This window comes from Ursus americanus, chromosome X (assembly GCF_024610735.1).
Source record: "Ursus americanus isolate L20-20 chromosome X, mUrsAme1.1.p, whole genome shotgun sequence".
In the NCBI taxonomy this organism is placed as follows: Eukaryota; Metazoa; Chordata; class Mammalia; order Carnivora; family Ursidae; genus Ursus; species Ursus americanus.
In genome coordinates this window covers 122,689,544-122,717,477 of record NC_142164.1, presented here as the reverse complement: position 1 = coordinate 122,717,477, position 27,934 = coordinate 122,689,544, and the positions used below count along the sequence as shown (strand labels likewise).

Here is a 27,934-nt window from a genome sequence, read left to right as displayed (position 1 = left end):
GGCAGGGCCATGGGCCATGGGGGTAGGGGCCACGGGTCTAGGGTCTGTGGGGGAAGGGGCCGTGGGCCACGCACACACAGGAAGGGGCCTCAGCCTGGGCTCCTCCTGCCCCAGGGCTGGTGTCCACACCCGGGGCCTCCAGTGTGCTGGCTTGCAAGGGGTAGAGGCTGCTGGGCGGGTGGACGCCAGAGCCGGAGGGGGTGGAGAAGCCACAGAGGGACGTTGGCTGGAGGACGACCACTGACTGGTGTGGCCAATGGCACAGAGTTGGTCCTGTTCACCTTCCACGGCAGAGGCCACGACGACTGGGCACCATGTGCAGGGCTGACATTGGAGAGAGGGTGGGCTCTTCAGTCCCAGGGCTGACCCCCAGGCGTGTCCTGTCCCTCTGTCCCCACAAGAGCCCACAGGCTGGCCCACCCGGGTGTGTCCTGTTTCTCCCGTCCCAGAGTTATCTTTTCTAAGTGACTATTAATTCCACAAATCGGGTTATTGATCAGGCGTCACACCTGGGTGTAGCTTCTCCCCGAACACAGGCCGAGTGGTCAGTGCTAGCTTCCGATGAACGGACTCTGAGCGGTCAGTGCTGACCACAGGGACTAGGGAGGAGGGTCCATGGTTACGAGTCCTGTGAGTTTCGCATCCTTCGGGAAGGTGCAGTGTCCCTCGCTCTCTAGCTATCCTCACACAGAAGTGTTGGTAAGGAAGCCTGATGGTCTTTGCAGGGGCCTGTTAGGAACCATGAAGAAGTCCAGAGTTTGTGATGAGGTTTTAGCAGGATGTGTCCCACAGGGATTCCGGTCCCTTGTGTCGGATGGGTCCCTGCAGGTGTAGGGCTCTCTCAGCATGTGTGTTAGGGTGTGTCAGCCCCGCGGGGCCTGTGTGTGTCTTGTCCCCACGTCTGCGTCTGCAGGAAACACTGTGTATTCGAATGGGGCCATGTACCCCTGGAGGGTCCTGTGCGTGAATGGGGCCACGAGCCCCTGGAGGGTCCTGCGCGTGAATGGGGCCACGTGCCCCTGGAGGGTCCTGCCCGTGAATGGGGCCACGTGCCCCTGGAGGGTCCTGTGCGTGAATAGGGCCATGTGCCCCTGGAGGGTCCAGCGCGTGAATGGGGCCATGTGCCCCTGGAGGGTCCGTGTGAATTCTGACCTTGGACTGCTGGTCCCGAGATGCCACGCGTCCTGGTTACGGCGAGGCTCCCTCGGGTGTCTGCAGCCGCCGAGCTGGGGTTGTGCAGCAGACGTGTGTATCCCGCCATGGTTCTGGCCCAGTGTGTCCTCTGAGGCCATTTCCACCTGGGTGAATCCTGCCGGCTCTGGGGCAGTGGCTTGACCTTGCAGGTGGGATGGTTGTGGGGTGTGTGCACAGCCTGGGAACGCTGAGATGTGTTCCCGGGTCCGCGTGTGTGGTCGTCGTGTGGGGATGACCGTATGCACTCTCGTGACCTGGCATTGGCAGGACGCAGCATCCCCTCCAGCCGCCCGACCTCCCAGCCTCTTCTACCCCCAGACCCCTCTGAGTACTGGCAGAAGGGCCACTCCTGTGGGAGGTGGAGCCCAGTGCTGGGGTCAGGGCCCCGGGGTCCCCGCCCCAGGGTCACGGCCCCAATCTGCCGGCAGCCATGAAGCTGCTGACGGCGCTGGCCAGCGTGAACCAGGGCATCTGCGCGGGCCGGCGCACGGCCCAGCGGCTGTACGAGATCGAGAGCATCACGAAGCTCAAAGGCAGACACAAGTACTACATGGAGCTCCTGGACCAGCGCCGACACCAGGTGCGGGACAGCTGGGGTCATTGTGGGAGGGAGTGTGCACGGGATGGGGGGGGACGCAGGTGGGAGGACAGCACTGTGTGCAGGAGGGAGGGAGGGTCCCAGATGGAGGAGGGACACGAGTACTACATGGAGCTCCTGGACCAGCGCCGACACCAGGTGCGGGACAGCTGGGGTCACTGTGGGAGGGAGTGTGCACGGGATGGGGGGGGACGCAGGTGGGAGGACGGCAGTGTGTGCAGGAGGGAGGGAGGGTCCCAGACGGAGGAGGGACACGAGTACTACATGGAGCTCCTGGACCAGCGCCGACACCAGGTGTGGGACAGCTGGGGTCAGTGTGGGAGGGAGTGTGCACGGGAGGGGGGGGGACGCAGGTGGGAGGACAGCACTGTGTGCAGGAGGGAGGGAGGGTCCCAGACGGAGGAGGGACACGAGTACTACATGGAGCTCCTGGACCAGCGCCGACACCAGGTGCGGGACAGCTGGGGTCATTGTGGGAGGGAGTGTGCACGGGATGGGGGGGGGACGCAGGTGCGAGGACGGCACTGTGTGCAGGAGGGAGGGAGGGTCCCAGATGGAGGAGGGACACGTGTACTACATGGAGCTGGACCAGCACCGACACCAGGTGCGGGACAGCTGGAGTCACTGTGGGAGGGAGTGTGCACGGGACGACGGGGGGACGCAGGTGGGAGGACAGCACTGTGTGCATGAGGGATGGAGGGTCCCAGATGGAGGAGGGACACGTGTACTACATGGAGCTCCTGGACCAGCACCGACACCAGGTGCGGGACAGCTGGGGTCACTGTGGGAGGGAGTGTGCACGGGACGACGGGGGGACGCAGGTGGGAGCACGGCACTGTGTGCAGGAGGGAGGGAGGGTCCCAGATGGAGGAGGGACACGAGTACTACATGGAGCTCCTGGACCAGCGCCGACACCAGGTGCGGGACAGCTGGGGTCACTGTGGGAGGGAGTGTGCACGGGATGGGGGGGGACGCAGGTGTGAGGATGGCAGTGTGTGCAGAAGGGAGGGAGGGTCCCAGATGGAGGAGGGACACGAGTACTACTTGGAGCTCCTGGACCAGCGCCGACACCAGGTGCGGGACAGCTGGGGTCACTGTGGGAGGGAGTGTGCACGGGACGACGGGGGGACGCAGGTGGGAGGACGGCACTGTGTGCAGGAGGGAGGGAGGGTCCCAGATGGAGGAGGGACACGAGTACTACATGGAGCTCCGGGACCAGCGCCGACACCAGGTGCGGGACAGCTGGGGTCACTGTGGGAGGGAGTGTGCACGGGATGGGGGGGGGACGCAGGTGGGAGGACGGCACTGTGTGCAAGAGGGAGGGAGGGTCCCTGATGGAGGAGGGACACGTGTACTACATGGAGCTGGACCAGCACCAACACCAGGTGCGGGACAGCTGGGGTCACTGTGGGAGGGAGTGTGCACGGGATGGGGGGGGGACGCAGGTGTGAGGATGGCAGTGTGTGCAGAAGGGAGGGAGGGTCCCAGATGGAGGAGGGACACGAGTACTACATGGAGCTCCTGGACCAGCGCCGACACCAGGTGCGGGACAGCTGGGGTCACTGTGGGAGGGAGTGTGCACGGGACGACGGGGGGGACGCAGGTGGGAGGACGGCACTGTGTGCAGAAGGGAGGGAGGGTCCCAGATGGAGGAGGGACACGAGTACTACATGGAGCTCCTGGACCAGCGCCGACACCAGGTGCGGGACAGCTGGGGTCACTGTGGGAGGGAGTGTGCACGGGACGACGGGGGGGACGCAGGTGGGAGGACGGCACTGTGTGCAGGAGGGATGGAGGGTCCCAGATGGAGGAAGGACACAAGTACTACATGGAGCTCCTGGACCAGCGCCGACACCAGGTGCGGGACAGCTGGGGTCACTGTGGGAGGGAGTGTGCACGGGACGACGGGGGGACGCAGGTGAGAGGACAGCACTGTGTGCAGGAGAGGGGGAGGGTCCCAGACGGAGGAGGGACACGAGTACTACTTGGAGCTGGACCAGGGCCGACACCAGGTGCGGGACAGCTGGGGTCACTGTGGGAGGGAGTGTGCACGGGATGGGGGGGGACGCAGGTGGGAGGACGGCTCTGTGTGCAGGAGGGAGGGAGGGTCCCAGATGGAGGAGGGACACGAGTACTACATGGAGCTGGACCAGCGCCGACACCAGGTGCGGGACAGCTGGGGTCACTGTGGGAGGGAGTGTGCACGGGATAGGGGGGGATGCAGGTGGGAGGACGGCACTGTGTGCAGGAGGGAGGGAGGGTCCCAGATGGAGGAGGGACACGTGTACTACATGGAGCTGGACCAGCGCCGACACCAGGTGCGGGACAGCTGGGGTCACTGTGGGAGGGAGTGTGCACGGGATGGGGGGGGACGCAGGTGGGAGGACGGCACTGTGTGCAGGAGGGAGCGAGGGTCCCAGATGGAGGAGGGACACGTGTACTACATGGAGCTGGACCAGCACCAACACCAGGTGCGGGACAGCTGGGGTCACTGTGGGAGGGAGTGTGCACGGGATGGTGGGGGACGCAGGTGTGAGGATGGCAGTGTGTGCAGAAGGGAAGGAGGGTCCCAGATGGAGGAGGGACACGAGTACTACATGGAGCTCCTGGACGAGCGCCGACACCAGGTGCTGGACAGCTGGGGTCACTGTGGGAGGGAGTGTGCACGGGACGACGGGGGGACGCAGGTGAGAGGACGGCACTGTGTGCAGGAGAGGGGGAGGGTCCCAGACGGAGGAGGGACACGAGTACTACTTGGAGCTGGACCAGGGCCGACACCAGGTGCGGGACAGCTGGGGTCACTGTGGGAGGGAGTGTGCATGGGATGGGGGGGGACGCAGGTGGGAGGACGGCTCTGTGTGCAGGAGGGAGGGAGGGTCCCAGATGGAGGAGGGACACGAGTACTACATGGAGCTGGACCAGCGCCGACACCAGGTGCGGGACAGCTGGGGTCACTGTGGGACGGAGTGTGCACGGGATGGGGGGGGATGCAGGTGGGAGGACGGCACTGTGTGCAGGAGGGAGGGAGGGTCCCAGATGGAGGAGGGACACGTGTACTACATGGAGCTGGACCAGCGCCGACACCAGGTGCGGGACAGCTGGGGTCACTGTGGGAGGGAGTGTGCACGGGATGGGGGGGGACGCAGGTGGGAGGACGGCACTGTGTGCAGGAGGGAGCGAGGGTCCCAGATGGAGGAGGGACACGTGTACTACATGGAGCTGGACCAGCACCAACACCAGGTGCGGGACAGCTGGGGTCACTGTGGGAGGGAGTGTGCACGGGATGGTGGGGGACGCAGGTGTGAGGATGGCAGTGTGTGCAGAAGGGAAGGAGGGTCCCAGATGGAGGAGGGACACGAGTACTACATGGAGCTCCTGGACGAGCGCCGACACCAGGTGCTGGACAACTGGGGTCACTGTGGGAGGGAGTGTGCACGGGACGACGGGGGGGGGGGGAATGCAGGTGGGAGCACGGCACTGTGTGCCGAAGGGAGGGAGGGTCCCAGATGGAGGAGGGACACGAGTACTACATGGAGCTCCTGGACCAGCGCCGACACCAGGTGCGGGACAGCTGGGGTCACTGTGGGAGGGAGTGTGCACGGGACGACGGGGGGACGCAGGTGGGAGCACGGCACTGTGTGCAGGAGGGAGGGAGGGTCCCAGATGGAGGAGGGACACAAGTACTACATGGAGCTCCTGGACCAGCGCCAACACCAGGTGCGGGACAGCTGGGGTCACTGTGGGAGGGAGTGTGCACGGGACAACGAGGGGGACGCAGGTGAGAGGACGGCACTGTGTGCAGGAGGGGGGGAGGGTCCCAGACGGAGGAGGAACACGAGTGCTACATGGAGCTCCTGGACCAGCGCCGACACCAGGTGCGGGACATTGGGGTCACTGTGGGAGGGAGTGTGCACGGGATGGGGGGGGGGACGCAGGTGTGAGGATGGCAGTGTGTGCAGAAGGGAGGGAGGGTCCCAGATGGAGGAGGGACACGAGTACTACATGGAGCTCCTGGACCAGCGCAGACACCAGGTGCGGGACAGCTGGGGTCATTGTGGGAGCGAATGTGCACAGGACGGGCGGCGGGGGGGATGCAGGTGCGAGGACGGCACTGTGTGCAGGAGGGAGGGAGGGTCCCAGATGGAGGAGGGACACAAGTACTACATGGAGCTCCTGGACCAGCGCCGACACCAGGTGCGGGACAGCTGGGGTCACTGTGGGAGGGAGTGTGCACGGGATGACGGGGGGGAGGGGGATGCAGGTGGGAGGACAGCACTGTGTGCAGGAGGGAGGGAGGGTCCCAGATGGAGGAGGGACACGTGTACTACATGGAGCTGGACCAGCACCGACACCAGGTGCGGGACAGCTGGGGTCACTGTGGGAGGGAGTGTGCACGGGACGACAGGGGGACGCAGGTGTGAGGATGGCAGTGTGTGCAGGAGGGAGGGATGGAGGGAGTCCCAGATGGAGAAAGGAAGGGATGCAGGTGTGAGGACAGTGCCGGGTGCAGAGGGGCCCCAGGTTGTGCTGAAAGTGTGGACCTGGCCTGCTCCCTAGCATCCCTGCTCTGCCCGCCCCCGCTCCCCGGCCCAGCCTCCAAAACCCCCCGGCCCCCCACCCCCGGCTGCCCCACAGCCCCTTGGGTTTCTGCTGGAGAAGTAGGGCATCTGTGGCCATGTGCAGCGCCTGGTCCCCCAGGGCTTGTGACCATTTCCGGGGGGTTAGGGTCTCCCCACAACACAGCAGCAAGCCGGAGCTCAGAAAGCACAGCGTGGGCCCCCAGCCTCTTCCACATCTGGGCTCCAGGTTCCAGTTGGCCTCCCTGTGGGGGGGTGGAGGGGGGTCCCTGCAGCCCCTCCGGCCCCTGTGCCCCCTGGAGACACTCAGGTGGACCTGCACGCCCTTGGCTCAGTTACATTTCTTTTCTGTGGTTGTTTGTGATTTCGACATGTGCAAACTGTGCTTACTGTGTCCTCTGTGTCCCGCACCCCCCCCCCCCGCGTCCTCTGATCCCCCGCCTGCACCTCTGCGCACACAGGAGGTCACCTCTTTGGGGGGCATCCACAAGTCATGGGGCACAGAAGCCATTCCAGAAAGAGGGGTGCACGTGTGGAGTTCCCACCCCACTCGTGCCCCTGGGTACGAGCTGTCCTCCACCCCGCTCCATGCCCCGCCCACTCATCGCCTGCACCCCCTCACCTCCACCCCCACCCTGTCACCCCTACACCCTCACCCTGTGACCCCTTCACCTCCTGCCCCTCACCCTGCACGCCTTCAGCTCTGCCCCCCTCATCCCAGCACCCCTTCACCCCTGTCCTGTGCCCCACCCATCCCTTTGTCCCCAACCCCACGGCACAGCCCCCTCCCATTGCCCTCACCCCGTGCTCTGTCATACCCACTCACCCTGTGCCCCATCATACTCACCCACTCACCCCTCACCCCTTGCCTCCCATTCCTCTCCATCATCCCTTCACTCCCGCCCCCACCCCTAGGCCCCTCCCATCATCCTCCCCCTGCGCCCCATCACCTCCACCCCTTCGCCCTATCACCCCCTCACCCCTTTGCCCTTGCCCCCCACCCTGTGGCCCCTTCCTCCCCTCACCCCATCACCCCTTTGTTCCTGTGCCCCCCTTCCCATCACCCCACCCCACACCCCTTCACCCTCACCCCAGCAGCCCTTGGCTCCTGCCTGCGCCCACCCACCCCTTCACCCCCACCTCCCCCCTGGAGGACCCCTCCTATCACCCACACCCTGCGCCCCATCTCCCCCACTCCTCACCCACGCACCTCACCCCGTCACCTTGTACCCTGCCATCACCACTCCTTACCTTGTCACCCCCTGCTCCTGCCCCACACCTCTCATCCCATCACCTCTTCATCCTCACCCCATCCCCGCACCCCTTCACTCCTGCTCCTGCATCACCTCCATCCTTCACGCCCCACCCCCTCACCCCTACCCTTTCACCCCCAGCCCTCACCCTGTCACCTCCAGCCCTCGCCCCGTGACCTCTTCACTCTTGCCCCTCAACCCATTGCCCCACCCCATCACCCCACCCCTCACCGTATTACCCTGTAACCCTTTGCCCCCATCCCTCACCCCACCGCTGCATCACCCCCACCCCTTACCCCATCACTCCACATCCCATTACCACTGCTGGTCACCCCGTCACCCCTTCACTTCACCTCTCACCCTGTCACCCCTTTGTCCCTTCAGTCCCTCCCTTCACCCTGTCACCCCACACCCCTCGTTCCCACCCCTGAAGCCCGCCACTCACCCATCATCCGTTTGCCCTGCCCCTCACCCCATCATCCCACACCCCTTGTGCCCCACCCCTCACCCCCAAGCCCACCTCTCACCCCTTCATTCCCCCAACCTGCACCCTTCACCCTCCTGCCCTCAGCCCCCTGTACGTTCACTGCCCCCCAGCCCCTTCACCCCCACCCCTCATTCCATTGCTCTGTCCTACTTTGCCCCTGCCCCACCCTTCACCCCTCCCCTTCGCTTCTTTGCCCCCACCCTTCACCCCTTTGTCCCCATCCTGCACTCCCTTACCACTACCCTGAACCCCTTTACCCCCTCACCCCCACTGCTTGACCCTTCACCCCCACCCTGTCAGCCCACACCCCCTTTACCCCTGCCCCTAACCCCTTCGCTCCCTTTCCCACCACCCTCTGCCCCTTTCTCCCCTCACCACTTCACCCCTACCCTGCACCCCTTCACCCCCTCACCCCCACTGCTGGCCTCTTTACCCCCCCGCCCCTTCAACCCACCCTCCCACCTTGTCACCCCATGCCCCTTCCCCCCACCCCATACCCCTTTTCTCCCACCCACCCCTTTTTCCCTCTACCCACACCCCTTTTCCCCCACCCCGTACCCCTTCACACCACCCCGTACCCCTTCACCCCCACACGCCTCACCCTCAGTGCTCGCGCCTTCACCCCTGCCCTGTACGCGCACATGAGTGCATTGACATTGTGTGTGGAATGGCCACAGCAGGCTCAGATCACTGCAGGCGGGGTGGTGTGCAGCCCTGTGGTGGCAGAACCATCCACGTGCAGGGTGCAGATACGTGACAAGGGGCGACCACCCAGAGGGCCACGTGTGGGCCTCCTGTGTACCAGCCGCAGCTTTGTGGAGGCCTGCAGGACCCCGCTCCTGTCCACACACCTGTCCTTCTGCTCCTGCAGTTCCAGAACAAGCCGATGGCCATCGACAACATCATCTGTGCGCTCTTCAAAAGGACGTTTGTGCCCCGATACCGGTAAGGGGTCACCTCGATGCCACACATCTTCCTGCGTGACCCAGGCCGTGGCTGAGCCTCCGCGACTGTCTTCCCACGTGTGTCTCCCATGACCCAGGCCATGGCTGAGCCTCAGCGTGTGTCTTTCCGCATGTGTCTCCCGTGACCCAGGCCGTGGCTGAGCCTCCGCGTGTGTCTTCCCGCATGTGTCTCCCGTGACCCAGGCCGTGGCTGAGCCTCCGCGTGTGTCTTCCCGCATGTGTCTCCCGTGACCCAGGCCGTGGCTGAGCCTCCGCGAGTGTCTTCCCGCATGTGTCTCCCGTGACGCAGGCCGTGGCTGAGCCTCCGCGAGTGTCTTCCCGCATGTGTCTCCCGTGACCCAGGCCGTGGCTGAGCCTCCGCGTGTGTCTTCCCGCATGTGTCTCCCGTGACCCAGGCCGTGGCTGAGCCTCCGCGAGTGTCTTCCCGCATGTGTCTCCCGTGACCCAGGCCGTGGCTGAGCCTCCGCGAGTGTCTTCCCGCATGTGTCTCCCGTGACCCAGGCCGTGGCTGAGCCTCCGCGTGTGTCTTCCCGCATGTGTCTCCCGTGACTCAGGCCGTGACTTGGCCTCACTCGGCATTGCGCTGACACGTGCACCCCGCATGCTGACGGCATTGCCTGGCTGTTGGGTGACGCTCTCGCTCTGCTTCAGTGACATCAGCTCGGACATCCGTGTGATCTGTATGGGGGAGCTCGGCTGCTGGATCAGGCTGTACCCAGACATGTTCCTGGACAACAACTACTTGAAGTACATCGGCTGGATGCTGTACGACAAGGTACGTGCGCCCGCTGCTCTGCCGCCTCCCCCGAGGAGCCCCCAGGTGCGTCGTGCTGTGCGGCTCGTTCGTGGAGCGAGCACGTGTCTCCCCGACGGTTTCTCCCCAGTCCTGCTTTGTGAAGGAGGCTTTCCACGAAGCAGCAGGTTTGTAGCTGTCCTCACCGTGGGGGACAGAGGGTTCGGGCTGTCCGCTGGAGAAATGGGGCCGTGGCCCTGCCTTCACGTCTGCCCTGTGGCAGAGGGGTGTGCATCTGCGTCCGTCGCTTAGAATATGGAGCAGGCAGGGTCAGCTGTCTGCAGCCCTAGCCTGCCCGCCCCGTCCACCCGTCCATCTGCTGCCAGCTCTCAAAGTGGGACGCGCGTCCACGGTCCTGAGACTGCCTGACACGGAATCATAAGCACACGCCTGCTCTGGAGTAGTAGCTGTGAATCCTGCACGTTCACATCCCCAGCAGCGCAGACGTGTGCGGGGATGCCCGCGGCTGCCGACACCGTCACAGACGTAAACGAGTAAAAGTCAGTTCTTCCGAGGAGAGGCCTTTAGTGTTAGAACTCAACACGATGAAGCCCTAAGGATCGTTTGTGACGATCCCAAGGCTGTGTTATGTGTTTCTGGATTCGATGGCTTTGTTTTGTCCTCCTCCTCTGGACTCTGGAGCTGGGGCTCTTGCCTTGTGGGTGGAAGTGGGCAGGTGTGCGTGGGGGGAGGGGGAAGGGGCAGGTGTTCAGCGGGGGAGAGGGAAGCAGGCAGGTGTGCAGGGGGAAGGAGAAGCAGGCAGGTGTGCAGGGGGAAGGGGCAGGTGTGCGTGGGGGGAGGTGGAAGGGGCAGGTGTGCAGCGGGGGAGGGGGAAGCAGGCAGGTGTGCAGGGGGAAGGGGCAGGTGTGCGTAGGGGGAGGGGGAAGGGGCAGGTGTGCAGCAGGGAAGGGGGAAGCAGGTAGGTGTGCAGGGGGAAGGGGCAGGTGTGTGGGGGGGAGGGGAAGCAGGCAGGTGTGCAGGGGGAAGGGGCAGGTGTGCGTGGGGGAGGGGGAAGCAGGCAGGTGTGCAGCGGGGAAGGGGGAAGCAGGCAGGTGTGCAGGAGGAAGGGGCAGGTGTGCAGGGGGGGAGGGGGAAGGGGGCAGGTGCGCAGACGGATCTCTGCATGGTGCCCGCACTGCTCTGTGTGCTCGTTGCCCACAAGGCCCCAAACGAGGCTCTGCGTGGCCTGTGGATTTTTACGACTTGGTGACTTACTGCGGTGTTAGGACGCAGGGCATGTTTGCCGTGGCGTGCTGCCGGGGAGCGGTGTGGATGGCAGGGCCGTGGTCGGTCATGCATGGTGGCCAGTGTTGGGTTGTGAAGACGGGTTCTTCCTGCACAGAAGGGGAAGAGGATTGGAATGTCGAGCTGTTGCTTCGTCTGCTTTCCGTGGGCTTCCCTGGCGGGACACCAGCAGCGGGAGCTCGTCATCCGCACGCGTTTGTTGCCCTCGCTGCTGGGCTCTGACATCCCAGGTCAAGGCGCCCGCACACTCGGGGTGGGCAGAGCTTCATGGACGGCGTCTCCTCGCTGGGTCCTCACGTGGAGGAGGGGAGGAGCGGGCTCTCTGGGGTCTCCTTTACGAGGGCACCGATCCCATCACGGGGGCTCCACCCTTACCACTGGATCACCTCCCAGAGGTTCCGCCTCCACATACCATCCCCTTCAGGGATGGGGACTTAACATACGGACTCTGGGGGACACAGACTTCGGTCTGGAGTGGACTTCTCTGCTTTTCCATTATGGGGGGAGCGCGACGGGCTTGGTGCAGAAATGGCAAGTATACTGACTTTCCTGGGGCCTCGGGGGCTGCTTTGCCCTCAGCCAAGGGAACTCATGTGTGGAGGGAGGAGGCCAGTCAGGGCACCAGTTGTGGCCAGTGTGGGGCCTACAAGGGTCCCCCGAGGGCAGTGTTCCTGCAATGTGGGGTGTGTGGTGGCTGCGGAGATGCTCCTTGGTGCCTGCTGTGGAGCTGGGATGTGGAGGGTGGCTTCCCTCCTCGGTCCCGGCCCCACTGGGCTCTGCTCTGCTCGGGCCATGGTGATAGACCTCTGGGAGGGCATTCTGAGGCCCTTTATGGCCCCGGGAGTGGCTGTTGGACCATCCCCTGCAGGGACTGAGCCGAGTGCAGAGGACGTGGGCCCTCCCCACAGGGAGCCACCTGGTGCACCCCGGCATGCAGGTCGGCACCGAGCAGCTCACCCCACCTTGTGCCACGTGTGTGGCCCCGCACCTGTGTCTTGCATTGGGCTCCATGCTTTACCTGTGCTTCTTTCTTTCTGAAACAAACTCACGGACTCACTTGGTTTTCTACAGAGAAGGAAGTGGGGTGCAGAGAGGTTGTCTGCCTGCCCTACACTTCGGATTTGCTGGTCCAGGTGCATGTTTCGTTTCGTTTCCTTCTTTTTTTTTCTTTTTTTCTTTTTTAAAGATTTCATTTATTTGAGAGAGAGCAAGGATGCACGAGTGGGCGGGGTGGGGGGGGGCAGACGGAGAAGCTCACTCCCCCCTGAGCAGGGAGACCAACGAAGGCCTCCATCCCAGGACCCTGAGATCATGACCTGAGCCAAAGGCAGATGCTTCACCAACTGAGCCCCCCAGGTGCCCCCTGGGTGGATTTTTCTGAATCAGGGTGCCTTTGTGTTCTCACTCACACAAAGCAGAGTACTAACGTCAGTGCTGGACGAGATCTCTCAAAAGGTAGAACATATTGCCAAGTCCATGGATGCAAATGGCATGTGTTCTCTGCTTAAAAGAAAAACCTTGTATGGGCGCCTGGCTGGGTCACTCAGTGGAACGTGGGACCATTGATCTTGGGGTCCTCAGTTGGAGCCCCATGTCGGGGATGGAGCCTTAGAAAAATAAAAAAATACAGTACAGATGCCCAGAGTTGTGCTCAAACAACACACGTTTCTTCCTCCCAGTCCTGGAGGCTGGGAGTCTGAGAACTAGGTGGGGCTGAGAGGCTGGGAGTCTGAGATCCAGGTGGGGCTGAGGCCGGGAGGCTGAGATCCAGGTGGGGCTGAGACCGGGAGTGTAAGATCCAGGCAGGGCTGAGGCTGGTTCGTCCTGAGGCCTCCCTCCTTGGCATGTAGACCCCCTGTTCTCCTTGTGTCTTCACCTGGTCGTCTCTTTGTGTGTCTGTGTTCTCTTCCCCTTTTGTAAGGACACCAGTCCTATGGGATCAGGACCCACCCTTGTGACCTTATTTTACAACTTAATCCCCTCTTTAAAGACCCCACCTCCAAATACAGCCCCATCCTGAGGTCCTGGGGGCGAGGGTTTCAACATGGGACTTTGGGACGCAGAGTTCAGACCCCAGCAGGCATATTTCTGGACCGTGTGGGGGTTGCAAACCCACGTGTCCCACCTGGAATGTTTTAGGCTGAGAGCTGATCCGCATTGTCACCGAAAGAGGCATTTCTGACCGGGAGTCTGTGGTGGGGAGGCTGCCCTTCCACGGTAACCGGACCCCGTTTCTCTGTCCCGAAGGACGCAAGTGTGCGGATGAAATGCATCCTGGCACTGAAGGCGCTCTACGAGAAGAGAGAGTCGGCTATGAAGTTGGGCCTTTTCTTCTACAAGTTCAAGGTGAGTGAGATTTCGCGTCTCGGCCGCTACACCCTCTGTGGTTAGCTGCCCGGTTTCCCTGTCCCCGAAGCATCTCGGTGGATGTGTGGAGGTCGGGCTGTGTCCAGCAGTCGCTGCTGGCCTAGAGTGCTGGCCACGTCTCAGCCCGCTGCTCGGGGCTGCTGTCCTGTGACCATGAGCTGGAAGCTTCTCTGGGTGTCTGTGCCTGGGGCCGAGCTGCCCACGCTTCACGGCCCACTGGGTGACGTGGACCCCGGCAGCAGGGTGCTCGGTGTGTAGGGGTGAGGTGGGAGCATGTGCACACCCCTCAGCGGGCCAGTTGGGGTGCTGACCTCTAATTTGTGGGTGTGGGAGCTGGAAAGGTCAGCACCCGCTGTCCTGACGCAGGAGCAGCTCATGCAGCTGGTTGTCTCCAGGGTCCCCTTGCAGAGGTTCAGAGCTGCTCGTGGACTATGGGTCAGTTTTAAGATTCACGGGACAACACGGGGGCTGAACTGGTACCCAGTTTGTTCCTGAGTTTGGGGGCCACGCTGTCTTCCAGGACACTGTAGCGAGACCCCACTGCCCATTGTGGAGGGCAGGCAGGGTCTTGGTAAGGATTCCCAACCATCGGTCAGGCAGGGACTCCAACCCGGGGCTCGGGGCTGGTTGGGAGCAGGGGTCAGGCCACGGAGGTGTCCAGTGAATGTGGAGGGCCAGCCTGCGTGGCGGGGGCCACCCCGTGGGTCATCTCATCCTTGGGGGTGTGGGGGCTGCTGCAGGCGGCCCTCCCATACCTTCCACCGTTTCTCAGACCCTTCCAGCTGGAAAGACCACACCGTCCAAGGCGCTGACCTGGGGGCAGCATATCCTGGACCCTGTCAGGGCGCGATTGTCCAGGTGGCAGAAGGTCCCAGTCCCGGTTCCGTGAGCCCCATGAGATGATGAGCGGCAGCGTTTGGGGATGGGGTCCCACATCCGGCAGCTCTGGGGACGACTGTGTGCCTTGCCCTGTGGTCCTGACTTCCACGTGGCAATTCCCAGTGTCTCTGGGAAAAGTGAAGTCCACACGTAGAGAGGAGCGAGGGGAGGTTGAAAGCCCAGCGGCAGACGCCCCGGTGCCCACGGGGGGATGGAGGGCATCCTGGGGGTGGTGGTGGTGAATCCCCACGGAGGAGGCTGGTGTGGTGGTGATCCCGTGCACCAGCCAGCCGGGAACCATGGCCCCTTTATGGGGATAGAGGTGCTGCAGAGTCGTCCACTGTGCATTGTGGGGAAGAAGTGCTAGGTGGGCTTGTTGCCCTGACGGGCACACGTGCATGGAGCTCACACCCCCAGGCCGGGCAGAGATGTGGACGGTCGTCTTCCGGGCGACTGTGCTTGGCCAGCAGGGCTGACAGAGGCGGCCACATGGCGCATCCCCAAAGCCCCTGGGCTTCTGCCTCCAATTTCTGGGCCGTGCAGTTTCCTCTCACGGCCGGTCCGCAGCTGCGGTGACCCCTGGAGACAGTCGGAAAGACAGGGGACACCTGGGTGTCAGCAGCTGTGGGGGTGGGGGTGCCGGTGTCTGAGGGCAGCGAGGATGCAGCCGGATGCCCCGCGGTGCACGGGATGCCCACACGAGGGGACGACGCAGCCCCACGTCCTCGGTGCTGCCACGGGGAGAGAACACCTGCCCCCCCCCCAGCCTTGTGTCTGATCAGTGTCAGGCTGCGTGTCGGCTGGTGACCTGGGGTGTCCGGGTGCCTCCGACAGGGCAGTCCATCCTGTGCGGCAGTGGGGCGCGGTGCCCGGTGTCGCGCAGACGGTGTGGAACAAAGCCTGTTTGACTTGTGATCTTCGTTCCGTAGAAACGAATCCTGTCGATGACGCAGGACAGGCAGCCGGAAATCACGTCTGAGTGTATGCAGCTCCTGAGGCTCATATCCGAGTAAGTAGCCGCGCCCGCGCTGCATGCTCCCGGACCGGAGGTGGCCGCGCCCACGCTGCCTGCTCCCTGGCTGCAGGTGGCCGCGCCGGTGCCGCGCTCCGGGCTGGCGGTGGCCGCGCCCGCTCTGAGCGCTCACTCTTTGGAAGTGGCTGTGTCTGAGCTGCGTGCTCCCTGCTTAGAGGTGGCCGCGCCCGCGCCACTTGCTACCGGCTTGGATGTGGCCGCGCCCGCACCGCGCCCTCGCGGCTTGGGCATGGCCGCGCCCGTGCTTCATGCTCCACGGCTGAAGGTGGCCTCGTCCATGCCGCGCGCTCCCGGGCTGGAGGTGGCTGCCCCTGTTCCGCGCGCTTGCTGCTTGGACGTGGCCGCGCCCATGCTTCGTGCTCCCCGGCTGGAGGTGGCCGTGCCCGTGCCGTGTGCTCCCATGCTGGAGGGGGCTGCCCCTGTTCCTCGCGCTCCCGGGTGGCTGGAGGTGGCCGCGCCTGCTCCGCACGCTCGCTGCTTGGAGGTGGCCGCGCCCATGCTTCGTGCTCCCCGGCTGGAGGTGGCTGTGCCCGTGCCGTGCGCTCCCATGCTGGAGGGGGCTGCCCCTGTTCCTCGCGCTCCCGGGTGGCTGGAGGTGGCCGCGCCTGCTCCGCACGCTTGCTGCTTGGAGGTGGCCGTGCCCGTGCCGTGCGCTCCCAGGCTGGAGGGGGCTGCCCCTGTTCCGCACGCTCTGGGGCGGCTGGAGGTGGCGGCGCCTGCTCCACGTGCTTGCTGCTTGGAGGTGGCTGTGTCCATGCTGTAGGGTCACTGGCTTGTGGGGGCAGCGGGCCATGTGTGCGGAGCGTGCAGGCACTGTGCGTGCCGGATGCGGACTGGGGCGGGGTGTGCGACCACGTGGGTGGAGTCACGTGTTTGGCTAAGTGACGAACCCATGCGTCTGCTCTCGTGCTCCGGTGTGTGTGTGCTTCTGCTCCGTTTGAGAACTCTGTCACCAGCGTCCTTGCTCACGATCCGCAGTGAGGGTTGATGGGTCACCTGAGACATCTGGCCAGGCGTAGCTGGCGCTCACGGGTTTGGGGCTTCTCTCTGGGGGTCCTGGCCTCTCCCGTCCGCTGCCGATCTTGGGTCAGGAGCCCCGAAGGGGCCAAGGGGCTGGTGTCAGGAGGCTGCGACGATTGGCCGGGCCCGCAGAACATTCTGGAAGCTCCTAGGTCCCCACAGCACTTACGCTGGGATGAGGGGTTCTTGTTCCCCTGTACGTCTCCCACCCACAGGATGCAGCCGCCTTGCTCAGTGGGTCAGGTGTCAGACGTTGCTGTGAGGCATCTCTGGAACAGGGGACACAGGCCTGGCTCCCATGTAGACTCCAGGGCTGGTGCGGTGAGGACATCTTGTACCCCGAAGGCTGGGTTCCTGCCCGTGGTGCCATCTCTCTGGGCCCGTGCTGAGGACAGAGCGGGTCTGGGCGGGCGTCGGACTCCCCAGACGGGCAGTGTCACAGCTGGGGCCCGGGCGCCAGGCTTTCTACGTGCTGCGCCGTGGCCCCACAGGTGGCCGGCACTGCCAGCTCCTGGCCGGACGCCCACACCCAGAGCAGCACGCAGGTGATAAGTCGGTGTATTATAAAGGGAGCCATGCAGACAGAGCAGAGTGCACACAGGCACCGCGAGCCAGGCTGGGCACCGGGTGCGGGAACGCGCGTCTGCAGGGGCCTTGGTGTCCACCACTGTCCCAACCACAGTGCAGGCTGCGCTCAGGGCCACGAGCCCACTGACAGTGACCCAGAGAAGCTCTTACCCTGCGGCTCCTGACGCATGTGCACAAGCCACCTGAGCAGGGACGTGAGGTCCCCACCTGGTCCCTAGGCCGCATCCCCCAGTGGACCCTGCGATGCACCTGGAGTTGCTGGCAGGACGGCTTGTGCTCGGCCACGAAGCCAGAAAGTGCTGGAAGAACCGGCTGGGGGATTTGGGTCCCGGGCAGCAGGGTTGCTGTGGATGGGGTGCCACGACCACGGGCTGTCTCACATCCGCGTGCAGTCTCTACTGTGCTCAGACCGCATCCTGAGGCGGCTTCACTCTGTCTCGTGTGCCCGGGCTCTGAGTGGCCCCGTCTGAGGTCTCTGTCCTGCAGATGCCGTGTCCTCCAGGGGCGCCGCGGGCCCGGCCGTGGGAGCCGCTCCAGCCCAGGGTCGTGGCCTCTGCCTACTGCCCCATGGAGGCTGGGCTCCCAGAGTGGTTGCACGTCCCGTTCACTGGTGTTCCCATGGCCACTGTGTCCGTCGGGGTCCTTCGGAGAGACGGACCCAGCAGGAGGTGTGTGGACATGTGTATCTAGAAGGAGGCTCGTCATGGGGTCACAGAGGTGGGGGCGGCCCAGGACGTGTGTCTGCGAGCTGGGGAGGGGAGCCCATGGTGAGGCTCATGGGCAGCCAAGCGGACGGGGCCTGGACCATGGCAGGTGGTCCTGGGGCACGCGGAGCTGGTCTTTGACTTAAGCTGTGCGACGCGTGTGGCTGCCTCCCGTGGCTGAGGGTCTGCGATGGGCCGGCGTCGGTGGCTGCTCATTTTTGTAAGGAAGTGACAACAGTTAGAGCCTTGTGTCAACCTGACTGCTCACGGCAGACGGGGGCGGGGGGGCAGCTTCCACGCGATTCCAGAAAGTCTGTGAGGAGTCCCCTGCGTAGATTCGCACGTGGGTGAAGCAGATTGTCCTCCCCAGCGTGGTGGGCCATATCTAATCAGTTGAAGGCCTGCATAACACCAAGGGGAGGAAGTCTGTGTTTGCCGGGCCTGACTCCCAGTGGGGACACCCATCTTCTGGCACCCTTGGCCATCCTGCTCCCAGGCCTTCCGGCTCCACCTCTCCCAGCACCTCGTGGGCCTTGTGGAGGAAAGCGCCAGGTCCTGCGGCCACACCTTGGCCTGACTTCCTGGGGGGCTCCCGCTGGCTGGGCTCGGTCCGAGCAGGAGCCTGTGTGCCTCACATTGGGCAGAACCTGTGGCTTTGAGGCTTGAGGTTTGGATGGGGCTGACGTGGACCCGCTGATATGCTCCTTGCTGCGTGCAGCGCCCGAGGGTGAGTGCAGGTGTCCCACTCACTTGTCTGGGGCCTCCCCACGTCCTTGGGGGTCTCCCACCTTCCTTCGAAGCCCAGGCAGTGACGCACGTAGGCCGCCTGCCCTGGTTTCTGCCAGTTTTGCAGACGCCCATGTGGTGTGTCGGCCAATCGCTGCACTGTGGAGTGCTGGGCGCAGTGGGTTCAGGGGGTTCAGTGGATGTGTTTGGACAAAGGGTCATGCTGGCGATGTCCCCCCACGTGCTATCAGCGGTGTCCCCCTCCCACATCCCCTGACTGCTCCTACCATGGCTGCTTGTGGACATCTGCTGCCCCCTTCATGTGTGCCCCTTCGTGGACAGCTGCTTGGAGTCAGGAGCACTGCTCTGGGGGTGGAGGAGGGTCGGGCAGGGTTGGGCTGACAGGTGTCCCAGGTGCACACACAGGAGAGGACGGAGTGCTTTTCCCCTAATTTGGGGCTCACGGGCAGCTAGAGGCGAAGGAACCAACCCTATCCCTGGAGGCCCTGTGGGGGACAGGGCTTCCTGGGGTCCTGCTCACGTGACCTCGGCTCATGTGGCCTTTTCTCATGTGGCCTCGGCTCACATCCTGGGACATGGACTGCCCTGGGTGAACTCAGATTGATTGGAATTCCGGGGGTGGGGGCACGTCTAGGGGAAGCTGAGGTTGGGGCCATTGGCCCAATAAAGAATCTCTGTTTGCTCTCGTGGACAGGTGTGAGCGTGGCAAAGCCATGTGTGCACAGCTCCGTGTGGCAATGCCCTATGTGCACAGCTCTGTGTGGGAAAGCTGTGTGTGGACAGTTCCATGTGGCAAAGCCGTGTGTGCACGGGCCCTGAGCTCACGAATGTCTCCCCACAGGCACTATGTGGGCGTGTTCTCCACCATGGAGTATGTCTTCCTGTTCCAGTTTGTGTACGCGGCCTACAGGCCCATGGCGACAGCCGCGGGCGAACTCATTTGTAAGAGGTAAGGCGGGTGCCTGGCCACCCTGGGGCCCCTGATGGTGTCTGTGGGGCTGTGATGTCACTGTGATGTTGGAGGTGGGGTCCCCCATCCCGTGTCCCACGTCCCACCAGCTGCAGACTTGCACATGGAGGGTGGGGGGCAGGAGGAGGCCCCAGGACCCCAGAGAACAGCAGGGCCCATGACCAGGGGGTTGTATAGGACGGCAGGTGTTGGGCCCCAAGGGACAGAACGGGATGGACGTGAGCACCACGTGGAAGGACACGCTGAACCAGAGTCTGGTACGTGTGGGACTGGTTGCAGACTGACTTGATCTGTGTTGCAGGCATGTCCACAGGGGGATTGGTTTGATGACGTGCTGGTGGCCCCGGGCCCCTGAGGTCCCCTGAGATCCCCTGAGTCCCCTGAAGCCTCCTCAGGTCCTCTGAGGCCCACTGAGTGACCCAGAGGCCCTCCTGAGGTCCCCTGAAGACCCTTGAGGTCCCCTGAAGCCCCCTGAGGGTCCCTGATACCTTCTGAGTCCCCCTGAGGTCCCTTGAGGCCCCCTGAAGCCCCCCGAGGGTCCCTGATACCTTCTGAGTCCCCCTGAGGTCCCTTGAGGCCCCCTGAAGCCCCTTGAGGGTCTCTGAGATCTCCTGAGGCCCCTCGAGGTTTCCTGAAGTCTCCTGAGGGTCCCTGATACCTCCTGAGGCCCCCTAAGGTCCCCTGAGGCCCCCTGAAGCCCCCTGAGGGTCTCTGAGACCTCCTGAGGTCCCCTGAGGGTCCCTGAGGCCCCTGAGATCTCCTGAAGTCCCCTGAAGCCCCCTGAGGGCCCCATAAGACTCCCTGAGTGTCCCTGAGTCCCCCTGAGGAGCCCTGAGGGTCCCTGAGGCCCCCTAAAGCCCCCTGCTCCTGAGGTCCCCTGAGGGCCCCTCCTGGGCCATCTGGCTGTCTTGCCCTCACTAACAGGTCTGCGTTGAGGTAAAGGTCCCCATGTTCTGGTTCTCTGGGGGTTTGAGGTGCAGCGACTGGGGGCAGTCTGGTCGTTCGTTCCCTCCCCAGTGCAGGCCTGAGCTGACAGCTCCGACAGACTGAAGTCGGTTCTAGAACTTTGCCCCGTGGTCCATGTCCTACCCCCACAGCTTCCTGCTATTCCCACTCCCCAGGTTGCTGTGTGGCATGTGCGTGTGGGGGTGTGTGCTAGAGCGTGGGTTGGCCTGGCCCCGCAGGACCTGGGGGCCCAGTCAGGTGCATGGGGACCCCCCTCCAGGCCGGCGTTGGGGTCACTCTCTCTGATCTCCATAGGCTCCTGGCCCCTCCACCCCACGAAGGTTTCTTTGGTCAAGAGCCCCCTGACGAGTTTGATAGAAATCTCCAGAACATGAAGACGCTCATTGACTTCTACCTGCAGGGCGAGGTGAGGGCGTGGCCACGTGGGGTCTGGAGACAGGATGTCTGAGCCACGTGAGGGACCCGGACTCGTGTCCGTGCCCTGCACCCCGTGTTCCATGCCGTGTCCTGTGTCCCACGCCACACGTCCGTGTTGGGCTGGAAAGGGGCTTGTTGGTTCCTGTGTGAACGACACTTGCTGTGGGCACGTGGGAGTCACGTTTCTGGGTTGGTGTCCTCATGTGCCTTCTTGTGTCCACAGATGGGAGGGTTGGGAAGGGGGCCATCCCTGCCCATGTCATCACGTGACCTCCTTGCCCCATGTCATCATCTCTGTGTCCTCCCTGCCCCATGGCATCACATGACCTTCCTGCCCATGTCATCGTCACGTGACCTCCCTGCCCCGCGTCATCATGTGACCTCCTTGACGCATGTCATCATCCCTGTATCCTCCCTGCCCTGCATTGTCATTACATGTCCTCCCTGCCCTGTGTCATCATCCCTGTGTCCTCCCTGCTCCTTGTCTTTGATTCTGTATCCTCCCTGCCCTGTGTCGTCATCGCGTGACCTCCCTGCCCCATGTCATCATCCCTGTGTCCTCCCTGCCCCATGTCATTACATGACCTTCCTGCCCCGTGTCGTCATCCCTGTGTCCTCCCTGCCCTGCATTGTCATTACGTGTCCTCCCTGCCTCATGGAGCCATCCCTGTATCCTCCCTGCCCCTTGTCAGTGATTCTGTGTCCTCCCTGCCCCGTGTCATCATCATGTGTCTTCCCTGCCTCGTGTTGTCATCGTGTGACCTCTCTGCCCCTTGTCATCATGTGTCCTCCTTTCACATTCTCACAACCTCACACGTCTGGCACGTCCCTATCAGTTCCACAGACATGTCCCGTACCTGGTGGACGGCCTGTGGGAGGCAGCACCCGCCCTGGTCCGGAACTGGGAGTGTATGACGGCCCTGCTGCTGGAGCCACGTGGCGGGCGCCAAGGTGAGCTTGGCCAGAAGCCTGCTCTGAGTCGTGGGCCAGGGCCGTGATCCTGCTGGCCTCCCTGCCGTCCCCGCCAGGCCCACCATCCCTCACCCGATGTGCTGCTGTCCCCCCTACCCTGTGTCCTGCCGTCCCCCCGTGTTCTGCCGTCCTCCCCATATCCTGCTCTCTTCCGTGTCCTGCCATCTCCCCGTGTTCTGCTGTCCTCTCATGTCCTGCTGTCTTCCGTGTCCTGCCGTCCCCCCGTGTTCTGCCGTCCTCCCCATATCCTGCTGTCTTCCGTGTCCTGCCATCTCCCCGTGTTCTGCTGTCCTCTCCATATCCTTCTGTCTTCCGTGTCCTGCCGTCCCCCCGTGTTCTGCCGTCCTCCCCATATCCTGCTGTCTTCCGTGTCCTGCCGTCCCCCCGTGTCCTGCCGTCCCCCCGTGTTCTGCCGTCCTCTCCATATCCTGCTGTCTTCCGTGTCCTGCCGTCCCCCCGTGTCCTGCCGTCCCCCCGTGTTCTGCCGTCCTCCCCATATCCTGCTGTCTTCCGTGTCCTGCCGTCCCCCCGTGTCCTGCCGTCCCCCCGTGTTCTGCCGTCCTCCCCATATCCTGCTGTCTTCCGTGTCCTGCCGTCCCCCCGTGTCCTGCCGTCCCCCCGTGTTCTGCGGTCCTCTCCATATCCTGCTCTCTTCCGTGTCCTGCCGTCCCCCCGTGTCCTGCCGTCCTCCCCATATCCTGCTGTCTTCCGTGTCCTGCCATCTCCCCGTGTTCTGCTGTCCTCTCATGTCCTGCCATCCCCATTCTTCCTCATGTCCCGCCATACCCCATGCCCTACTGTCCCCATCCCCCATGTCCCACTGTCCTTGTGTCCTCTTGTCCCCATGTCCCGTGTCCCACTGTTCCTGTATCCTGCTGTCCCGTGTCCCACTGCCCCTATCCCCCATGTCCCACTGTCCCCATCCTCCATGTCCCACCACCCCCGTGTCCCGCTGTCCCTATCCCATGTCCCACTGTCCCCATTCCCCTTGTCCCACTGTCCCTGTCCTGTGTCCTACTGTCCTTGTGTCCTGTTCTGTATCTCACTGTCCCCATCCCCCATGTCCCATTGTCCCTGTGTCCTGCTGTCCTGTGTCCCACTGTCCCTATCCCCCATGTCCCACTGTCCCCATCCTCTGTGTCCCACTGCCCCTGTGTGCTGCTGTCCCCGTGTCCTCCTGTCCCCCACCTCGTGTCCCACTGTGCCTGTCCTCTCTGTGTCCTGCCATCCCCCTTCTTCCCCTGTCCTGTCATCTCTGCTGCCCCCCACCGTGCTGCCAAGCGTCTAATCGTGCTGTCCGTGACCCCAGTTGGCAGCATGTGGCAAAAGCAGGCCTGTCAACGCCTCCTGTGATGTGTTTGCTCCTCGAGTGGTTGGTTGTGGGGAGGGGCATGTGGCATGCTTTCCTGGGGTGAGAGGTCCTCAGGTCTTCAGGGTGCACTTCACAGGTCTCTAATTGAGGGTCCACAGGACGAGGGCCACAGGCTGCTTTCCTGTAAGAGGATCAGCCTGGGAGCCACTGAAGCCCAAACCCTGGGCCCTAGAGTCAGGATGCAGTGCGGGCAGAGTGCCTGGTGAATGAGGCCCCCCCAGCAGCTGGGACCCTCTCCCCCTGCAGACACAAGTGTGCTCTGGTAATAGGAGCTCCAGGCCTGTCACATTCCTGGCAGGACCGGCAGCCTCAACCATGGTCCCTGGGGTCACTGAAGGAGCCCGTTTATCATGAGGATGGCTCCTTTACTCTGTCTCAAATTTCTGGGGCCCAGCTGTGTGGTCTCTGGTTTTCTTGACTCTGAGTATGGGCCTTGGCTGTACCTGGGCTTGTAGGGGTACCAGCAATGTGGGACACTGGACAGAAGGACCCACGTGTGATGTTCTCAGAGTGGCTGTGACAAATTACCTCAAACCTGGTGGCTTAAAACAAGAATCCATCCTCTCCCAGCTCTGGAGACCAGATCCAGGTGGGGAGGGCCGCAGAGATCCAGGCTGGGCAGGACCCCTGAGATCCAGGCGGGGAGGGCTGCTGAGATCCAGGCGGGGCAGGACCCCTGAGATCTAGGCGGGGCAGGGCTGCTGAGATCCAGGCGGGGCAGGGCCATGCTCCCTCCATAGGCTCCAGGGGAGGGTCCTTCCTGCCTCTTCCTGCTTCTGGGGCTCCAGGCATCCCTCCCGTCTCTGCCTCTGTCCTCACGTGGCTTCTCCTCTGTACCTGTGTTTTTCCTTTTCTGTTTCTTATAAGAACACCTGTCATTGGATTTAGGGCTGTCCCGATCCAGGATGAGCTCATCTCACATCCTTCACTTAATCACATCTGCAAAGATCCGATTTCCCCTCAAGTTCCTATTCTCCGATACTGGGTGGGTGTGAATTTGAGGGGTGGAAGGCACCATAGAACAGCCAGTGAACACACTGTCCCCTCAACTGGATGGTTTTAGAACCGAGTCCCTAGATATGGGACAATGCCAGGTGAGCCCCAGTCTGCAGTTTCAGATGTTGGCAGGAGTTGTCGTGAGCACGCGTGTGTCTGTCCCGGCCCAGGGATGCGTGCGCGGAGTTTCACATTGAGGTAAATGGGCAACAGTGGCTCACTGTGTGTGCACTTTGAGCAGAGGGCTGGCCCTGGTTGCCGTCACCTGCATGTCACTGAGTCCGTGAGTGGTGCTGGGGTGCTCTTGCGCCCAGGAGCCCAGCCATGCTCCCCACGTGCCCTGAGCTCATGCTGGGCTCTCCGAGGCCTCTCAGAGCAGTGCAACACTGCAGAATGTTCTGTCTCCCGGCGAGAGTGCGAGCGGGCTGACCTAGCCACCGTCTCCCCGCAGCGCTGACGAGCCAGCAGGAAAGAGTGCTCATCGAGATCCTCGTGGCCGCCGTGAGACAGGCTGCAGAGGGCCGCCCACCTGCTGGCCGCCGACTCGGCAAGAAAGTCAGTGCCACCCCCTGCCCCCTGCCTGGATGCGCTTCGTCCCCTGTGCCGGCCGCCCTGCTGTGGCTGCTGTGGCGCCGCTGTCCGTCCCGCGTGCCGGGGTCTGTGGGTGCCCGCTCCCGCCTCAGCCTCGCCGCGCCCCTGCCCCCGCTCCCGCCTCAGCCTCGCCGCGCCCCCTGCCCGTGTGGCCGTGGGATCCGCTTGCTGCCGCGTCGGCCTTGCGCTCGCTACCCTGCCTGCTCACTTGGCTACTGGCCCCGCGGGCGGGGCTCCCGGCCACCCAGGTAGGTCTTGCTAGCTGTGCCTCCCAGCTCCTGCCCACCCCTCCTGCCGGCTACCAAGCTCTCTGCCAGCTGCTTCCTGTGTCTGCTGTCTGCCTCCCTGGGAAGCGCACCCCACAGTCCTCCCCGTGCCGTGTTCACACTGGACATGGCAGTTTGTCGGCCAGCCTTTGAATTGCCTCCTTGTGAGCCTGTGGTGCTGCTGGGACGAAAGATCACACCCCGGCGGACTTCAGACTGCAAGAATTATGCATTTTGCCCCAGCTCTGGAGACCAGAGTCTGAGATCCAGGCGGGGCAGGGCCGCTGATATCCAGGCGGGGCAGGACCCCTGAGATCCAGGCGGGGCAGGACCCCTGAGATCCAGGCGGGGCCAGGCTGCACTTGCTCCCAGAGGCTCCAGGGAAGAACCCTTCCTGCCTCTTCCAGCTTCTGGTGCTCCTGGTGTCCCTGGGCTGGTGGCCCTGTCTCTCCCATCTCTGCCTCTGTCCTCACGTGCTTGTCATATTCTCTATACACGTGTCTGGCTCTGTGCCCTAATCTCTCATTTTTATGACACCAATCCTACTGGATTAGGGTCTGCCATAAAGTGTGAACCTGGGGGAGACGACTCAGTTCTTGATGGGTTCTGTGCACGGGAAGCACTTCATTGGAAACAAAACGCCAGAGTAGCAATACAGAGCTTTGTCCTTGATTTGGGGACAGTTCTGCCTGGGTGTGACCTGATCATGTGGGAGCAGGTCCCAGGGCCACTATGGGACTCACATGGGTCTGTTGTGGGCTCAGGCCACGCATGCTCTGCCTGCAGGCTGCCAGGGAGGTGGACGGGACCCGCCGCTGGCGCGAGCATGCCAACATGAGCCGACACTTTGTCAAGGTGCTGCCCCGGCTGCTGTCCAAGGTGCCAAGTGGGGAAGGGCCGGAGGCCGAGAGCCCAGGGAGGCTGGGGGAGCTCCAGGGCAGACCAGGAGGCTGCAGAAGCGAGGGGAGGCTGGGGAAGCTCCGCTTCACGCCTGCTCTCTGGGCAGTTTGCAGCGGACAAAGAGAAGGTGACCCCCCTCCTGCAGATCCCACAGTATTGCAACCTGGACGTGTATGACATGGACGGCCTGGGCTCGGTATGTCATGAGATTCCATTCCTCCTCCCTGAGCTCCACATGTGGGGGCCACACCCCGCCTTCTCAGGGTCCGCGCCCCCCTCACTGGGCTCCACGTCACTCCTCAGTTGCCACGCCCCCTCTCACTGGGGTCCACGCCCCCCTCGCTGAGGTCCACGTCCCTCCTCAGGGTCCACGCCCCCTTCACTGGGGTCCACACCCCTCCTTCTCAGGATCCACGTCCCTCACTCAGGGTCCACACCCCCCTTTACTGAGGCCACACTCCCTTCTCTGGGTCCTGGGGTGGGGGCCACAGCCCCCTTTCTCTGGGCCCATGTCCCCCTCTTCTATGGGTCCACGTCTCCCCCCATCTCAGGGTCCACACCCCCCTTGTCTGGGTCCAGGCATGGGAGCCACATCCCTTCTCCCCGGAGTTTCAGGTGTGGGGGCTGCTTTCCTCCTCCCCGTTCATACTGCAGGGGTCAACCATCACCCACTCTTGTGGCAGGGTCCAAACCCCTATGCTTACAAGTCTTGTGACCTTTTTCTCTTGGCCCCATGTCCCCCTCCCTGCATTCCAGCTGGCCGTTTCCTTCTAGCCCCTGGCCTTCTCCCAAACTGTGATCTTCCACTCCATCCCTGACCTTTCCCCTGAGCCCTATGATCCCCTGGCGTCCCCCTGCCCAACCCCTGACCACCTCCCAGGCCCTTTATCTCCCCTCAACCGTATGACCCCTGACAGTTCCCCGTATGACCTCTGACCTTTCTTCCTTGACCTCATCATGTTCCCTCTCGACCTCCTGACCTCTTCGCTGATCTCCTGACCTTTCCCCTAGCACTTTCTCTTTCGACCTCATGACCCCCCTGACCTCTTCTCTCCCCCCACCATGCCGCAATCCCCTGACCAGTCCTTTGTCCCCCCCCCGCCCCACCGTGCAGTACCTGGATGCGGCCTTGCTGGAGCTTGACTGCCTGGTGCAGCGGCACTCGGACGTGGCGGTGCTGGAGGCCTGTGCCCGCACCTACGGCACCTACTGTGACGAGGGGGGCTCTGCTCACTTCCAGGCTGCCCCCGCCTGCAGCCGGCTGGTGGACATGCTGGTGGACGCGCTGACCCCACTGCTGGACGTGTTCATCCAACATGAGGTGCTGGCTGTGGGGGTGTTTGGGGGCAGCATGTTGGGGTGTGGGCATGGGTGTGGAATGTGTGAAGGGTGTGGGGAAATCCACGGAGGAAGGGAGGATGTGCTGATTGAGGATGCTTAGGCTGAACCCTTTCTATTTTGTTGAAGTTTTGTAAAGCTGCGTGCCTGTCCGGGGTCAGCTCCGTGAACTGGCCGGCGTGTCCCTGAGGGACTGGCTCTTGGTTTCTGGGGACACAGGGTGGGTTCTCCGTTTGAGCCCCGACTGTTCTTGCTGCGTCTACGATGGGAGTGGGAACGTGTGGGGGTGGGTAACAAAGTACTCCATTATTCTCCGTGGGACCCCATAAGCCCCCAGAAAACAGCCTCACTGAGGCACTGGTCTGTCTACACTTGGCAGGCAGATGGTCTCTGTAAAGAGCCACGTCATAAACATTTTTGGCTGGGCAGGTCATCCTGTTCTTGGGTGGCAGTACAAGAGCAACAGAGACAGCATGTCTCTGGGCCGTGTTCCAATAAAACTTTATTGACACAGACAGGCTGAGGGCCGTGTGACCTGTGGGCCAGGCGTCTGGCCCTGATTCACGCACTTTCCTTGGGAGGTCCCTCGTTACCACAAGCAAGACTCCAGGTTGCTTCTGCAACCCCCAGCCCAGGGCCTGCCGTGAATGTGGGGTGCTAGCGGTCAGCAACATGCTTCTCCATCTGTCCTCTCAG

General features: G+C 63.3%; 1 protein-coding gene across 2 annotated transcripts in view; it reads left to right on the top strand.

The window, feature by feature from the left end:
- The window catches only part of LOC123802729 (cohesin subunit SA-2-like), a 64,285-nt gene that overhangs the window by 23,261 nt on the left and 13,090 nt on the right, over window positions 1-27,934 (top strand). For both annotated transcript variants that reach the window (XM_087859802.1, XM_087859801.1), the window contains exons 10-21: window positions 1,623-1,774; window positions 8,981-9,054; window positions 9,726-9,849; window positions 13,360-13,458; window positions 15,288-15,367; window positions 19,292-19,399; window positions 20,681-20,792; window positions 21,640-21,754; window positions 24,595-24,698; window positions 25,787-25,879; window positions 26,007-26,096; window positions 27,015-27,221. In XM_087859802.1, the coding sequence (XP_087715928.1) occupies window positions 1,623-1,774; window positions 8,981-9,054; window positions 9,726-9,849; window positions 13,360-13,458; window positions 15,288-15,367; window positions 19,292-19,399; window positions 20,681-20,792; window positions 21,640-21,754; window positions 24,595-24,698; window positions 25,787-25,879; window positions 26,007-26,096; window positions 27,015-27,221 (1,358 nt within the window). The remainder of the gene's footprint in view (window positions 1-1,622; window positions 1,775-8,980; window positions 9,055-9,725; window positions 9,850-13,359; window positions 13,459-15,287; window positions 15,368-19,291; window positions 19,400-20,680; window positions 20,793-21,639; window positions 21,755-24,594; window positions 24,699-25,786; window positions 25,880-26,006; window positions 26,097-27,014; window positions 27,222-27,934) is intronic.